The 17,488-nt window shown below is 42.4% G+C and overlaps 1 protein-coding gene across 1 annotated transcript; it reads left to right on the top strand.

The window, feature by feature from the left end:
* Window positions 1-904: 904 nt before the first annotated feature.
* On the top strand, window positions 905-16,964 carry TRIM38 (tripartite motif containing 38). The gene is made up of 8 exons (XM_055570833.1): window positions 905-1,013; window positions 1,280-1,315; window positions 2,516-3,059; window positions 6,112-6,207; window positions 8,015-8,245; window positions 9,229-9,251; window positions 9,347-9,459; window positions 15,208-16,964. The coding sequence occupies exons 3-8, from the start codon at window positions 2,661-2,663 to the stop codon at window positions 15,726-15,728; spliced, it is 1,383 nt and encodes a 460-aa protein (XP_055426808.1). The 5' UTR covers window positions 905-1,013; window positions 1,280-1,315; window positions 2,516-2,660; the 3' UTR covers window positions 15,729-16,964.
* The last annotated feature ends 524 nt before the right edge of the window (window positions 16,965-17,488 follow it).

Here is a 17,488-nt window from a genome sequence, read left to right on the forward strand (position 1 = left end):
AGACTGAAAAACCCTATCTATCACCTTGAACAAATTGGTATTTAAAGAACATTATACTGAATATCTGCATTCACATTCTTTTCAAGTACATATGGTTATAGTCATAATGATAGACATATTCTGGGTCACTATACAAGTCAATAAAGTTAGAGGAATTTAAATCAGATAGCATATGTTGTCTTGGAAATTCTCTGGCAGTCCAGCAGTTAGGATTCCAGGGCTTTCACTGCCAGGGCCTGGGTTCCAACCCTGGTCAGGGAACCAAGATCACATAAGCCCCCAATTTATGGAAATTAAGCAACATACTTCTAAATTAATCTACCATGTAAAAATCATAATAAAAATTATAATATATTTGAACTATAGAATAATGAAAATAAGGCATATATAACTTTGTGAGAGGCAACTAAACAGTGCCTAGAGGGAAATTTATAGTTTAAACTGTTTACATTAGAAAATAAAGATAGTCTAAAATCAAAGCCCAGATCCTGCAAAGGTGATATGTCTAAAAGAAGACACCTCCACTACCACCAATAAAATTGAGATCCCAAAGGGTGATAAAGGTGAACTAGACGTAAACCCATCTCACCTCCTGGAAACTGAAAGAGCTCTGAGAACTCTGGTGCTGAGGAGGGCGAAAAGAAAAGGAAAAGAGAGAGAGAAATAGACCCTGGTAAGTTGTCACCAGAAGCCAATTTTAATACATATTTGGGGTGAAATTTCACATCACTTGGGTTATCAAAACAAAATTATTAAGTTGTTCCTTCTTTTTATTGCTGTAAAAGAAAAATATTTTTCCTACCATCTCCCCTCCCGTTCAGTACAAGCTGAGTGCCAAAGATACGGGCCATTTCACCAGTTTCCTCCCTGGATCTTACAGGGCCCCGCCTTCTGAAGTAGTTTCACTTTTGTTTGTAGTTAACTTCCTCACCCAGACCTCGGAACCAGCAGCTACGGAGGGAACTAGCCGCGAATATGTGACTGTCTGCTGTGTGGAGGAGGGACTGGAAAAGGTCAGACCCATGTTTTCTCATGTTTTCTCCACAGAGGGATAGGAGACGTGTGTTGGAGGAGGGAATGGGGGAGACTGGGTGCGTGAGAGGCTGTGCTCGCGCGTGCGTGCGTGTGTGTGTGTGTGTGTGTGTGTGTGTTGGTTGATGGGCGGCGGTATGGGAGAGTCAGGGGCATGTTGTTTCCTGATAACAGTTGCTGGATCTCTGAAAATAGCCAGGTCTTTGCTTCATGGCTCTCACACCCGGTCTGCTTTCTTTTTCACCAGACTCCATGTTGAATCTCTGAAGATACAGAATGTGAGGTGAGTGAAGGTCCAGGACAGGCACCCTGGGGCCTCAAAGGAGGGGAGGTCCTTCTCCCCTGGGAACACAGCACCAGTGGCAGAGAGAAGCCTAGTGTATCGCTTGGGGGAGATAACCTGCCAAAGAACAGAAATCTCCAGAAGAAATTCTCTTTGGATCCAAGAGACTGGTCCTGGTTATTAGAGGGACATAGCCTATCCAGTAATTTTAGTTGAATCCTTGCTTTTGATTCTGGCTCTGTCAGTTCAAAGGAAAGGCCACTCTCAACTTCTTCATCCTCTGCTGCCCTCCCTGACAAACTCCCAGGAATGGGGAAGCAGGGAACTGGGCCAGGTTCCCAAAGCAGTCTAAGCTGTGCGAGAGCGGGTCGACTCCTTTGTCTATTGGTTGTCAGGTCCCTAGGGGTTAAGCGTTTAGGGTTGTGAGGCCCTGCCTTCCTATCTGCTTCTCACCTTCCCCTATCCTGGATTCTGCAAACTCCCTGTGTTCCAGTCACTCTGAACTTCTCCTGAGAGACAAGTCCTGCCTGGAGAAGAGACAGTCACCTCCCTAGCTGTCAAGGAGTTCTACTCCCCTTCTTTTCCCAGCTCTCTTTCCAATTCTCTTTTACTCAGGTCTGGGAGGGGGAAAAAGAACTTGATTTCTTTACTTGTTCTTCTGGTTGTCTTTTACTTTCATTATCATCCAGTTAGGTTTCCACTAGGGACTTTATTATGGTGTCTTTTGTTCTTTGTGGGGTAGGAGCGAGGGTTTAATTAGAGTCAAATTTGATTGTCTCAATCAAATCCTTAATAGACCACCCCTTTACCTAAGTGTTACTACCAGTTACAAAGAAACAATTCTGGTACTAATTATTCTTGATGTTCATTAGAGGGGGAAAGACTTTAACAGTCCCTCACTGAGTTCTCTCTCTTGCTACAGCTTTGGTTGAGGAAGTCAGCCTGGTTTTTCTCCCTCTCTCAGTGAAAACTTTTCACAATGATGGAATGTTCTCTATCTGGGCTTTCATATGGGCTTTCATATAGCTACCAATCACCTGCAGCTATTAAGCAATTTAAATATGGCTAAGAGGTGTGAGAAACAATTTTAAATTCTATTTAATTGTAATTAAAGTGGCCACATGTAATAGTCATGATCATATTCCACAACACAGCTACATTCAATGCGTCTAAATTCCAACCTATTTCTTCTCTCTCTAGAGAAGACTCCATGACCTGTTGAAACCAGTGGCAACCAGTGTATTGCACAGAGACTCAGGAGACGTAAAGTTCCATCACTGTGGGAAAATTCTGATTACTTCATCTCTGGGTCTAGATTCAGTATTGGAGCTTTACAGGAAAAGCCATGGCCTCAAAGAAGATGAGGGAGGAAGCCACCTGCTCCATCTGCCTGCACCTGATGACTAATGCAGTGAGCATCAGCTGTGGACACAGCTACTGCCACGTGTGCATAGTGAGCTTCCTTGAGAACCTCAACCAGATGAAACCAGGGCTGAAGACATTCTCCTGTCCCCAGTGTCGAGCACCATTTACCATGGCGAGCCTCCGACCCAACAAGCAGCTGGGAAATCTCATCGAAGTCATCAAGGAGATGGACCAGGAAATGTCATGTAAGGAACATGGAGAGAAGCTCCACCTGTTCTGTGAAGACGAGGGCCAGCTCATCTGCTGGCTTTGTGATCGTGGAGCACAGCACAAAGGGCATGCCACAGCTCTGGTGGAAGAAGCATGCCAAGGCTACAAGGTGAGCGGTGGCCCACAGGGCTTCGGCGAGTACTTGGCCTCATATTGCCCCCTGAGACCTGAGATTATTTGGCCTGAAACCCAAGATTAGGATCTTGAAATCCTATATCCTGTCATTCATCTGAAAAGTAGAATGATGGGTCCTCACTAAATCAAGTCCCAAAGGTCACTTTTGTCCCTATCCTTTCTGGCTCTGATGAACTCCTCCCTGCTTTAGAATGCCATGTGCTTCAGTGCACACCTGCATATTTTATTGCTTCATACCGTGTGTGTAATTTGAAAAACAACAATGTGCAAGACCATGGGAAAGAGTCTGAAAACACAGGGGTCAAAGACACACCACCTTTTAGATGTCTTACAGTCTAATAGGAAAGACAAATCAGCAAAAAGGCTGCCTGGAGTCCCCTGATTTGGATGGTGGAGCAGAGCACTAAGGGGTGCGGAGTAGTAACTAAGCAGTCTTCCCAAGAATCACTCTTGAAGAATACATAAAAATTAACCAAATATATTAATAGAAATATGGAGAAGGGAGAGGACATTCCAGACAGAGGGGACCACATGTGCGGACCACATGTGCAAAGGCACAGCCATGGGAGCATACCTGACTTGCTGTGACTAGGCCGGGGGGTATGCAGGCGAGGCAAGTGATGATTTCATTATGGGAATGAAAATCAGGTTTGCATCCTAGCCCAGAGTAGTCCTGGCCATGGGGGGATTTTCATCTACAGAGTGAAGGATCAGGCTAACAATGAAAAGAACATTCTGGTACTGATACAATGAAAGGAATACTAAGTAGTAAAATTCAGATTATTCCTGTGAGAAGTGGGAAGAGATCAGTTCTAAGTCAGATTCAGGAAAGAGTGTGAGTGGAAGAATTTGGAAGTGACTGGTCATCAAGGATAAAGCAGAGAGTGAGGTTTCGAGCAACTCCTGAGTTTCTCACTCAAAGCATATACTCACTCAAAATACAGTACTAATGTGTAAAACAGAAAGCTAGCAAGAAGGTGCTGTATAGCACAGGAAGCTCAGCTCTGTGCTCTATGATGACGACCTAGACAGGTGGAATGGGGGGTGGGGGGGGGGAGGTGGCAGTGGGAGGGATGCTCAAGAAGGAGGGGATATATATGTACACAAATCGCTGATTCATGATTTTGTACAGCAGAAACTGACAACATTGTAAAGCAATTATATTCCAATAAAAAGACAAAACCATTTTTTTTTTAAATCATGTAAAGGAAGACTGACCTTTGCAATCATGGAACCTAGTGGGCATAGCCTTGCTGCCTATTCCTTCTCTGTCCTGCCTAGATTTGAGAAAATTGTTGTCCCCATTGTGAGCTCCTTGTGCCCCCCTTCCATGAATTGGAGGTGATCTTCTATTAAGGTTCTGAGCCCTCCATCAGTGTATGCCAATACTGACCACCACTTAGCACATGGCTGCTGCTGCTGCTAAGTCACTTCAGTTGTGACCGACTATGTGCGACCCCATGGACTGCAGCCCACCAGGCTCTGCCGTCCCTGGGATTCTCCAGGCAAGAACACTGGAGTGGGTTGCCATTTCCTTCTCCAATGCATGAAAGAGAAGAGTGAAATTGAAGTCGCTCAGTCGTGTCCGACTCTTAGCGACCCCATGGACTGCAGCCTACCAGGCTCCTCCGTCCATAGGATTTGCCAGGCAAGAGTACTGGAGTGGGGTGCCATTGCCTTCTCCACAGCACATGGCAGCTCTTCCTTAAACTCCATGGAGCAGTTAATTGCTGTAATGGGGATATTCCCATTGGAATTATTTTCCCACCAAGTAGTAAAAGAAGCACCATGGGGTGATGATTCTAAGCCTAGAGAGTTAGACTGCTTAGTTTGAAATCTTAGTTCAGCTACTTATTAGATGGGTGGCTTTGAGCAAGTTATTTAATGTCTTCATGCCCTGGTTTCCCTAACTGTGAATGGGGATAAGAGTAGTTCCCTTCCTCCCCAATATACATGCTCAGGAGTTTGTTATAAGGCTTAAGGACATAATACATGTAAAGCTTAGAATAGCATTTGGCACATAGCAACTGCAATACTGACTTGCTAACAAGTTTTGCAGAGCCCTTTCTTGACAGCATGTAAGAATTAATGAGTATACTTACTGGGTTTAGGACAGGAGCCGATTCTTTTAGTATTGATCACAGCTAGCAATTTGATTTAGCTTAAACTTTCTTTCCATGAAAATGTGAGACACTGTTTTGAAAAATAACCTAAAAGCTTGATATGGATACTAAGTCACTTGAAAATGGTTTCATGATACCATTTTTCAAAAGGCCTCAGAGCCACCCTCCTCCATTAACTGTTTCTAATAACTTTGGCTGGCAGCCTAATCTTTCCTTCTTGACCCACCATAATACATACAAAGTTCCCTGTATGCCAAACACTTTGGCATTGGTTCTGTTTGGGTCAGTACATTATTAAATAAAATATTTTTAGGTGATTTTTATCTTGTTTTATGTGCAGCATTTCCCTGGCAAGACTGTTAGTGGTGGTGGATATAACTCAGACTCTGGGTCAGCAGATGAACTGGAATCACAGTCCAACCACCCACCAGTTACAGCACTTTGGGCAAGTTATTTATCCCCACTCTAAGCCTGTTTCTGCAGCACAGAAATGATGTTAAAAATCCTACTAACTGCTCAGGGTTGCCAAGGGAATCAAATATGTTACTGTATATACAACCCTTGGGCTTCCCTGATGGCTCAGTGGTAAAGAATCTGCCTGCTAATGCAGGAGATGCAGTTCGATCTTTGGGAAATGGTAACCAACTCCAGTAATATCGCCTGGGAAATCCCTTGGATTTCCAGAGGAGCCTGGCAGCCTACAGTCCACGGGGTCGCAAAGAGTGGGACACGACTTAGTGACTGAACAACAACAGCAAAACACAGTCCTTAGCATGCTTCCTGGCAAAGTGTGAGGACTCAATGCATATTCAGTTTTATTCTAATAGTCTTGGAGGGCTGGGCTGCCCCTTAGGTGGCTAATGAATTGTTGAATAGACTTTATTCATTCAATTTTTCCTTCAGGAAAAGCTCCAGCAAGCTGTGACAAAACTGAGGCAACTGGAAGAGGAATGTATGAACCTGAAGGTGTTCACGGCAGAGCAAATAACCAAATGGAATGTAAGAGTTTGGGCTTATTCATCTCAGGCTATTTTCCATCCTAGAGCTTAGATATAGGGGGTGAATGGGCAAAGCATAGTGAAAGCTTATTGTCACTAAACCAGACCAAACAGACAAAATCCAAAGAAGAAACTGCTGTTTTTATGCCCCTTGTTGTCTAAAATCTATGAGAATTTATCTCCAACCCCTTCAACCTTTAAGTAGTAGTTGGCTAGGATTCTGAAACCTCAGTCAGGAGAAGCAGAACTGGTATGCCCATTTACCTAGAGTCATTCATCACTGAATTTCGGTTCTTAATATCTCCAAGTACCTTCCTGATTTGAAGGCCTTATTAACCTTATTGCTGTGGCATACGTACTGCAGTACAGGGCACATGTACCGCAGTACAGGTTGTGGCTCTCAGCCTTACAAGTTCAGAAATCAACCTTTGTGACTGCTAAGAAAACACAATCACTCCAGGTTGAGATTCATATTACTGAAGCTCATGAAGCTGATGAAGGAAATCTACTTGGATTATAAGATCCAAGTGCTCCAAGAACCTATACACTTATTACTACAGACTCTCAGGTCTATAAGACTATTTTCATGGCTGACCAGCCTCCCCCAATCAGAGATGCATTTCTTTACAGAATATTTATGTTATTCATCAACTTGCAGACAAATCCCACAGGCCAGTGAGACATTTTGCCTCTTTCAGAGGTCTCTTCCAACCTTCCAACCTCTCTGCTCCAATCTTTTAGGTATGGTTGTTAAACTTAAGCTCTCAGAGGACACTCTTACCTCTCTCATTTCTGGGATCTTAGACAGTGGGGAGGATCTTGATTACAACTAATATATACACAGAAACCCCATCAATGACCCTTCAACCACAACATCACAGCCATCGAAACACTGTATGAATTGAGAAATCATCCATGGAGATTGCAATTCTTCTCTCACCAAATGAAAGCTGAGTCTGACAAGCTGTATCATGTGGTTTCTGTCGCTCTTACATATAAGGTTGAGTACATGGACCAGGGTTGCTGGATGACTATTTCATAGTTAACTATGACAAAAGTCTGCTACCCAGACCTCCCGCTGCTGAGAATAATGGACTCTCCTGTTAGCTTGGGTGCCTTAAAGTCCGGCCTTGGTGATGCTCACTATAAGCTTTTGTTTCAAGAAATCCTTTCAGACTCAGAGCTACCGTCTTACATCTCAAATAAAAACTCATTTTTATCCTTTTAACTGATAAAATTTTTGACCTTGGTTCTAGTCCCTTGATTAAATTAGTTATCACTCCTGCCCATCTCTTTTGCATGTTGGTTGAATAAGGAAATAGGGTGACTCTAGAGAATTGTGATAACCTCTCCCGCATCTGAATATCTGCCTTCCAGGCATGACTTTACAATGGGACAATTTTCCAGCTTGAATGAGTCATGGGAAAATAATCTTATGGTAGCTGAGCAAGCTTACTTTTGTGTGTATATGTGTTAAAATATACATAACAAAGTGTACTGTTTAACTATTTGTATGTGTACAGTTCCATTCCTTCTTCCTCCCAACTCCTGGTAACCACTACTCTACTTTCTGTCTCTATGAACTTGACAATTTTAGGTACCTCATATAACTGGAATAATAAAATATTTGCTCTTTTTTTCTGGTTTACTTCACTTAGTATAATGTCTTTAAGATTCATCCATATTGTAGCATGTATCAGAATGCCATTCCTTTTTAAGACTGAATAGTATTCCACTGTATCTATATATTGCATATCAGTTCATCCATCAATGGGCATTTGGTTTGTTTCCACTTTTCCTGACTCAAGGAGAAGATAGAGGTTCAGAAACAAAAAATCCAGTCGGACTTTAAGACTCTCCAGAGGTTCCTTCACGAGGAAGAGAAGTCTTATCTATGGAAACTGGAGAAAGAAAAAGAGCAAACTCTGAGGAGACTGAGGGACAATGAGGCCAATCTTGAACAGAAGAACCATGAACTCCAGAGCCACATCCTGGAACTAGAGAATAAATGTCAGGGCTCAGCCCAGAAATTGCTTCAGGTAAGACCATGCACTTGGAGAAAGGAGGGAAGGTATTTGTTCTTGACCTTTCAGCAGGAGAATGGTGAGGAACCATGGGAAGCTTGGTGAGGCTTGCCTGTTTCACTCAAAAATGGCACATTAGTGTAGGGAATTTAAATTTAATGTTCCTTTTAGATACACATCAATGTTTGCAAGGTGGCCCCCACCAGTCTATAGAGTGGCTTTAGGTGAATTAGAAATAATATGGCTATGGTGGGTTCCTTGGCTAAATGGAAGCATGGGACAACTTTGGCTACCATTTGTTTCTGTACCATGTTTACAAAACTCTGACTGTGAAAGTGTGTTCTGGAATACCCTTTCAGATGACTGATGGGTGACAAAGTGGGGCAGTCAAAATGAGTGATAACTTTTTCCTTGATTTGCTTGTAGAGCCCTCCAGAGCTCTTTTGGATCCAGCCCATTACAATAAACTAAACTATGACTGTAGCTGTTTTTTCCTGTTCTTACTAACACAACTAGGGGTCACACTGTAAGGATGAGAATATAGTTCGATGCCCCACCACCATATGATACCTGCTGCTACCACCATAGTAGCCCAGTCTCAGGGCTTAAGCCTGGGTTCACCACTTTGGACCTTTGCAATAAGTGTCTCTAATATGGGCTCACTCTGAAGGAAATGAGGTCACTGAAAGCAAGTCTTTCCAGAGGGAGCATGGGACAAAGGTCCTGGCCTTCTTCCACATCACAGGGAGACGTGATTGCAGACACTGCCACTCCCCACAGAGCTCAGCAAGGAAGGTAACAGATAAACACCCTGATATGCTGACTATCCCATGGGTCCAGGATGGAAATCATTGTCTCTAGGTATTCATCAATATCTAAGGCCAGGATTAGTCTTTTTACTTCTTTGGAAGGAGTATTTAGAGAGAACAGTCTCACATGCCAAGTCCCATGAAATATTGATGTTCCCACACTTATCTTTTGTCTTTGTTTCTTCATAGGATGTGCAAGATACTTTGAGCAGGTGAGTCCTATATGACTTCAGGAGGGAAAGAGGTATGGGTATACAGAGCTAAATGGAATTTACACTGAAGAAGTCTTGGTTTCTGCTTATTCTAGGAGTTGGGCTGTGAAGCTAGAACAACCAGAGGCCGTCTCTTTGGACCTTCATACTGTGTGCAATGTTTCTGAGCTTTACTTTGATGTAAAGAAAATGTTAAGGAGACATCAAGGTATGTGAGGAAGCCCTAAATGCTACAGATAGACGGGACCTTAAGTGGTAACAAAGTTCATCACCTGTCCCCAGGCAGGCTCACAGCCAGAGAGGTTATTCAGGTATCTTAAGTGTAGCTGTCACTCTCCCTTGTTAGTTTTCTCCAGTGCTTAGACAGGGACATGGGATACTGATTATCTGTCCAGACCCAGTTGGGTCCTTTGCTTAGGGTCTCACAAGGCTGCAGCTAAGGTATTGGCCTGGCTGTGTTCTTATCTGGAAGCTAGACTGGGAAAGAATCCTCTTATAGGCTCACTCAGGTTGTTGGCAGAATTTATTTCTTTTGGGTTTGGCACTTAGGGCCCTGGCTTGTTGCTGACTGCTGGCTGGAGGCTGCCTTGGATTCTAGAAGCCACCCTTCAGCTGCTTGCACTTGGGCCTCCCACCTTGGCCAATTATTTCTTCAAAGTAAGCTAGAGAGAGACAGAGAGCAAGTCTGCCAGAAAGAGAGAGGCTTATAGAGTGAAATATAGTCACATCTCATCATTATTGCCATAGTCTACTGGTTGGAAGCAATTCACAGGTCCTGCCCACAATCAAAGGGAAGGAATTCCATAAGAGTATGAACACTAATGAGGGTAATGAAACTATGAGCCATGTCATATAGGGCCACCCAAGATGGACGGGTCATGGTGGAGAGTTCTGACAAAACATGGTCCACTGGAGAAGAGAATGGCAAACCACTTCAGTATTCTTGCCTTGAGAACCTCATGGACACTATGAAAAGGCAAAAAGGTAGGACACTGAAAGATGAACTCCCCAGGTCAGTAGGTGCCCAATATGCTACTGACATCAGTGGAGAAAAAACTCCAGAAAGAATGAAGAGATGGAGTCAAAGCAAAAACAATACCCAGCTGTGGATGTGACTGGTGATGGAAGTAAAGTCTGATGCTGTAAAAAGCAGTATGGCATAGGAACCTGGAATGTTAGGTCCATGAATCAAGGCAAATTGGAAGTGGTCAAATAGGAGATGGCAAGAGTGAATATTGACATTTTAGGAATCAGCAAACTAAAATGGACTGGAATGGGTGAATTTAACTCAGATGACCCTTATATCTACTACTGTGGGCAAGAATCCCTTAGAAGAAATAGAGTAACCATCATAATTAACAAAAGAGTCTGAAATGCAGTACTTGGATGCAATCTCAAAAACAACAGAATGAACTCTGTTCGTTTCCAAGGCAAACCATTCCATATCACAGTAATACAAATCTATGCCCCTACCAGTAATGCTGAAGAAACTGAAGTTGAATGGTTTTATGAAGACCTACAAGACCTTCTAGAACTAAAACCCAAAAAAGATGTCCTTTTCATTATGGGGGATTGGAATGCAGGAGTAGGACGTCAAGAAATACCTGGAGTAACAGGCAAATTTGGCCTTGGAGTACAGAATGAAGCAGGGCAAAGGCTAATAGAGTTCTGCCAAGAGAATGCACTGGTCATAGCAAATACCCTCTTCCAACAACACAAGAGAAGACTCTACACATGGATGAATATAGAAATCAGATTGATTATATTCTTTGCAGCCAAAGATGGAGAAGCTCTATACAGTCAGCAAAAATAAGACCGGGAGCTGGCTGTGGCTCAGATCATGAATTCCTTATTGCCAAATTCAGACTTAAATTGAAGAAAGTAGGGAAAACCACTAGACAATTCAGCTATGACCTAAATCAAATCCCTAATGATTATACAGTGGAAGTAACAAATAGAGTCAAGGGACTAGATCTGATAGACAGAGTGCCTGAAGAACTATGGATGGAATTTCATGACATGGTACAGGAGGCAGTAATCAAGACCATCCCCAAGAAAAAAGAAAGGCAAAAAGGCAAAATGGTTGTCTCAGGAGGCCTTACAAATAGCTGCGAAAAGAAGAGAAGCGAAAGGCAAAGGAGAATAGGAAAAATATACCCATCTGAATGCAGAGTTCCAAAGAATAGCAAGGAGAGATAAGAAAGCCTTCCTCGGTGATCAGTGCAAGCAAATAGAGGAAAACAACAGACTAGAGACTCTTCAAGAAAACTAGAAATACCAAGGGAACATTTCATGCAAAGATGGGCACAATAAAGGACAGACATGGTATGGACCTAACAGAAGCAGAAGATATTAAGAGGAGGTGGCAAGAATACAGAGAAGAACTATATAAAAAAAGATCTTCATGACCCATATAATCAAGATGGTGTGATCACTGACCTAGAGCCAGACATCCTAGAATGTGAAGTCAAGTGGGCCTTAGGAAGCATCACTATGAACAAAGCTAGTGGAGGTGATGCAATTCCAGTTGAGCTATTTCAAATCCTAAAAGATGATACTGTGAAAGTGCTGCACTCAATATGCCAGCAAATTTGGAAAACTCAGCAGTGGCCACAGGACCAGAAAAGGTCAGTTTTCATTCTAAGTCCAAAGAAAGGCAATGCCAAAGAATGTTCAAACTATTGCACAACTGCACTCATCTCACACGCTAGCAAAATAATGCTCAAAATTCTCCAAGCCAGGCTTCAACAATACATGAACTGTGAACTTCCATATATTCAAGCTGGATTTAGCAAAGGCAGAGGAACAAGAGATCAAATTGCCAACATCCACTGGATCATCAAAAAAGCAAGAGAGTTCCAGAAAAACTACTTCTACTTCTATCTACTTCTGCTTTATTGACTATGCCAAAGACTTTGTGTGGGTCACAACAAACTGTGGGAAATTAGAGATGGGAATACTAGACCATGTTACCTGCCTCCTGAGAAATCTGTATGCATGTCAAGAAGAACAGTTAGAACTGGACATGGAACAACAGACTGGTTCCAAATCGGGAAAGGGGTACTTCAAGGCTCTATATTGTCACCCTGTTTATTTAACTTATATGCAGAGTACATCATGAGAAATGCTGGACTGGATGAAGCACAAGCTGGAATCAAGATTGCTGGGAGAAATATCAATAACCTCAGATATGCAGATAACACAACCCTTATGGCAGAAAGCGAAGAACTAAGGAGCCTCTTGATGAAAGTGAAAGATGAGAGTGAAAAAGTTGGCTTAAAACTCAACATTCAGAAAACTAAGATCATGGCATCTGGTCCCATCACTTCATGGGAAATAGATGGGGAAACAGTGGAAACAGTGTTGGACTTTATTTTTTTGGGCTCCAAAATCACCGCAGATGGTGACTGCAGCCATGAAATTGAAAGACACTTGCTCCTTGGAAGAAAAGTTATGACCAACCTAGACAGCATATTAAAAAGCAGAGACATTACTTTGCCAACAAAGGTCCATCTAGTCAAAGCTATGGTTTTTCCAGTAGTCATTTATGGATGTGAGAGTTCGACAATAAAGAAAGCTGAGCACCGAAGAATTGATGTTTTTAAACTGTGGTGTTGGAGAATATTCTCGAGAGTCCCTTGGACTGCAAGGAGATCCAACCAGTCTATCCTAAAGGAAATTAGTCCTAAATATTCATTGGAAGGACAGATGCTGAAGCTGAAACTCCAATACTTTGGCCACCTGATGCAAAGAACTGACTCCTTGGAAAAGATCCTGATGCTGGGAAAAATTGAAGGCAGGAGGAGAAGGAGATGACAGAGGATGAGATAGTTGGATAGCATCACCGACTCAATGGACATGAGTTTGAGTAAACTCCAGGAGTTGGCAATGGACAAGGAAGCCTGGCATGCTGCAGTCCATGGGGTTGAAAAGAGTTGGACACGACTGAGCAACTGAACTGAACTGAAAAGATGAACACTAAGAGGCAGAATCATGGAAGGCTACCTTTGTGTCTGAGTGACATCATGACGAAACCTGAACTGAACTGAAATGGGACAATTTAAACTTATTTATCCTGCTTAGTTTGAATTTCTATTTTACTGCAGATATATTAATGCATTAGATTACAAGACACTGCCTTAGACTCTGAAAAGTGAAAGTGAAGGTGACTCAGTCGTGTTTGACTCTGGAGACCCTGTAGACTATACAGTCCATGGAATTCTTCAAGCCAGAATACTGGAGTGGGTAGCCTTTCCCTTCTCCAGAGGATCTTCCCAACCTGGGGATCAAACCAAGGTCTCCTGCATTGCAGAAGGATTCTTTACCAGCTGAGCCACAGGAAAGCCCAAGAATACTGGAGTGGGTAGCCTATCCCTTCTCCAGGGGATCTTTCCAACCCAGGAACCGAACCTGAGTCTCCTGCAGTGCAGGCGGATTCTTTACCAACTGAGCTATGAGGGAAGCCCACCTTAGACCCTTCCAGGGGTCTAATTAGAGCATTTGTATTTCTTGCCTTTATAACATCAAAAATATTCTGAACTTCAAAACCCATTTGGTCCCAGGGGTTTCCGATAAGGATAATGAACCTGTATTCAGTTCCCCCTCAATTATCAATGACAAATAACAGTAACAACCACTACCAAGGTCTGTGACTGATTTCCAAAGAGCTCAGTCGTCAACCATCTTTCAGGTGATATTACTAACCTGTAAAAATTTGATTTTCTCAGCTTGGTTTTTCCTGGATCATCCCAGGAATATTAATTGAAGCCCCAAACTTTGTGAGTCTGGCTCATAATAAAGACTCACTGAACAGAGTTAATAAAGGGATATTTACAAAGATGAGGATTTTAGTGCTAACAAGAAACAGTGAAGCAACCCAAAGCTAGGAATAGGTTGGAAGTCATCACCTTCCCAGGGTTTCAGTAGCAGATGGAGGGAGCTGTAGCTAAAGGAGAGTGTGACCAAACACAGACCCTCCAAATCACAGCCAGTGGGGAGGGACTTGGGGTACTAAATACTTCTAATTCAGCTTCTTTTGCCCTACAGTCTCCTCTAGTCCTTCCCATTGGCTTAACCAAACAGTAGTCAGAGGGAAGGGAGCCTCATTGAGGTGTCCAGAGGGGTTACCCTTCCTGGACATGGAGCAGGCTGGAGAAAGGTAGAGAGTGAGCTGGGGGAGCAAAGGGAGGACATCCAGCACAGGGTGTATTTCCTAATACTCGATTTCCCTTATTACCACAATCCAACTGATCAGTGTTTAACCCAGTAACACAGTAGTTTCTTAACTCTCTTGCTGCAACACCCCACTACCACTTTTCATTTTTAAAATTACACTGCTGGTCAGTATCACAATTTAGTTTATCGCACCTTTTTCTGTCCTACTTGACTCTAGTCAGGTATATTACTCTGTATAATCCCTATAGGATATTACCTGAAACAAGAAAGAAGAGCTGAGGTGTATGTCCTGAAGCCTGGGTAAAATTCTGGGATTTCCAATAACAAGCTATGACATCAGTTGTATCATTTTCCTTCTCTGATCCTCAGTATAAATGGTAATTAAGTAGAGATGAGGAAGGGCTCATTTATGCTTCAATATTCCATGATTCCTAGAAGTCCTCCAAGAGAGAGGAAGGACTTTGGAGAGGACAGTTAATCATGTTAACTATGGTTAGTCCTGCCCCTTGGCTTCTCTGAGTGACTAAGATGGTGATGATGTTGAAGAAGATGATGATGTTATCATTATTATTACTACCACTTATTGGGCACTTATCTTGGTGACAGATATGATGATTTCTGCTTTATATTTAACAAAACTGAGGCTTAGAGAATGAACTGCCTAAGCTCATGACAGCTAGTAAGAAACAATGCTTGGATCTGAACATAGACTGATATTATTTAAAATAAACTGTGCTCTCAGCTACAAAAATCATGTCCTTATCCTTATTTTTGTTTGCAGTCAGTGTGACTCTGGATCCAGAAACAGCTCATTATGAACTAATTCTGTCTGAGGATCGGAGACAAGTGATTCGTGGATGCCTTCAGGAAAACCTTGATAATTCTTCTAGGAGATTTAGTGCCTTGCCCTGTATCCTGGGCTGTGAAGGCTTCACTTCAGGGAAACATTACTTTGAAGTAGATGTGGGAGAAGGAACTGGGTGGGATTTAGGAGTCTGTATGGAAAATGTTCAGAGGGACACTGTCATGCCGCAGACACCTCAGTCTGGATTCTGGGCCATCAGACGGTGCAAAGAAGGCTATGTAGCACTTACCTCTCCCCTAACTTCCATTCATCTGACAGAGAAGCCCCTGGTTGTGGGGATTTTTCTGGACTTTGAGGCTGGAGTTGTGTCCTTTTACAATATGACCACTGGCTCTCACATCTTCACCTTCCCAAAGGCCTCCTTCTCTGACACTCTCCGGCCCTATTTCCAGGTCTATCTGTATTCTCCTTTGTTCCTGCCTCCCCCAGATGAATAAGGGACAGACCAAAGTCTCCTCCTTGGTTTAACTAGTATACAGAGTATAATCTAAATCTCATGAGGACAGAAATGTGGTCTGCTGTTTCCTTGTACCTAGAACAGTGCTGGGCTTTTAATGCATAGTTAATAAATTTGCATTGAATAAATGGCTATAATGACTGTAAAAATACCCCAAAGGGTCACACTGAACTGGGGGAAAGCAAGATAACAGCAATGATTCTGCTTTGTCCTCTCCATCCCTCTTCAATGGGTTCAGAGCTTTGATTTCTAAAGTGCTTTTTTTCAGAGAAAATTCTATATCCTTAAACACTTACATTGCTAAACAAGAAAAAATGATGATAAAATAAACATTCAAGTAAATAAATTTAATTAACAAAATAAGTATTTGGAAACTAAGGATAATAAAGATAAAATTAGAAGTTGATTTTGATGTTGGCAAGTTATAGAAAGAAAAATAAGTCCTACTAGTCCTTTCAGGTTAAGAATGATATATATTAGATAAACCATTGGCTGCTCTAATAAAAAGGAGAATACATAAAAAAATAGAAACATGAAAAAGCACATACTAGAATAATAATTTTGAGAGCAATTTGAAGAATTATGTGCAAATAAAATTGAAAATCTTAATTAAATGCCTTTTTCAAAAGAAACTAAATGACCTAACTGACTCAAGAAGGGGAAAGAAAAGCTAAACAGACTAATACATAAAAATGTAATTCAGAAAGTTACAGAATTCCGATTAATATTTAGGGAAAAAAGCAAAACAAAGAGCAGATGGTTTTATGGTTGCATTTTTTCTAAAGACAGCAACTCACTGTGTCCCCGAAGTTTCAGTTAAGTTCTAGAGAATAGAAAACCCACATGGACAGTGACTGAAACAAGTTCTCTCTCTCATGAAGAAGCAGTCCAGATGTGGAAGTACAGGAAATCTAGTCTAGGGCTGGTATGGCAACTCCATGAAATTGCCAAGCCTTCCAGCAACCCTCGCACTATCCCTAGGATCCAAGGCAGTTTCTAAAGCTCCAGCCATCACACCTGCATTCCAAGTTTTAAGATGGAAAGAGAGACACAGAACTAGAGCAAAGGGCATGCATTCAAGAGCTATCTTTTACTACCTACCTTACAACCTTCTGCTTTAATGTGATTAGCCAGAACTTGTCCAAAGCCACCTTCCTCCTTGTCCACCTTGATAAGGCAGTAATGAACTTGGGCAGCTTAGCTCCACCGTGTTAGAATTCTGAGCAAGATTCATCAGAGAGTTATAGGGAATGTGACTCCCACACCCACCCAACCCAATGTCTCACGTCAGTCTGGAAAACCCTCTCATAGCAGGCAGAATCTGTGGGCAGCATCTGGTACATATTTAGCCAAGAAACAAAAGAAGAGATGTCCTCTGGTACCCCTTCCTCATACCTTTTTGATACCCCATGCCCTGTGATTGCATGAGGTGTTAGGTACATGAAGTGTATGTGGTGCTGCAGCAGAAGACCAGAGCCACAGGAAAGAGCAGGAGTTACAGGATAGCAACTGAGAGAAGCAGAGAAACATAAATAGTCCAGATGATGCCGTGTCTGTTCTCAGGTAAAGTTCAAATTCCTCACAGTGGCCAAGAGGGCATATTCTGGCCCACAGACCTCGCCTTCCTGGATCAATAGTCTGCTCCTCCACTTCTCACCTTTCATTTACAGTAGCCTTATCTTTGGTCCTAGATAATGCCAAGGTCATTCTGGCCCAAGAGCCTTTGAGCATACGTTCTAG

This window comes from Bubalus kerabau, chromosome 3 (genome assembly GCF_029407905.1).
Source record: "Bubalus kerabau isolate K-KA32 ecotype Philippines breed swamp buffalo chromosome 3, PCC_UOA_SB_1v2, whole genome shotgun sequence".
Classification (NCBI taxonomy): domain Eukaryota; kingdom Metazoa; phylum Chordata; class Mammalia; order Artiodactyla; family Bovidae; genus Bubalus; species Bubalus kerabau.

Coding starts and splice junctions, on each gene's coding strand:
- TRIM38 (XM_055570833.1), top strand. CDS start 2,661: ATGGCCTCAAAGAAGATGAGGGAGGAAGCCACCTGCTCCATCTGCCTG. Junction 8,246..9,228: donor CAGCCCAGAAATTGCTTCAG/GTAAGACCATGC, acceptor GTTTCTTCATAG/GATGTGCAAGATACTTTGAG. Junction 9,460..15,207: donor AATGTTAAGGAGACATCAAG/GTATGTGAGGAA, acceptor TTTTGTTTGCAG/TCAGTGTGACTCTGGATCCA.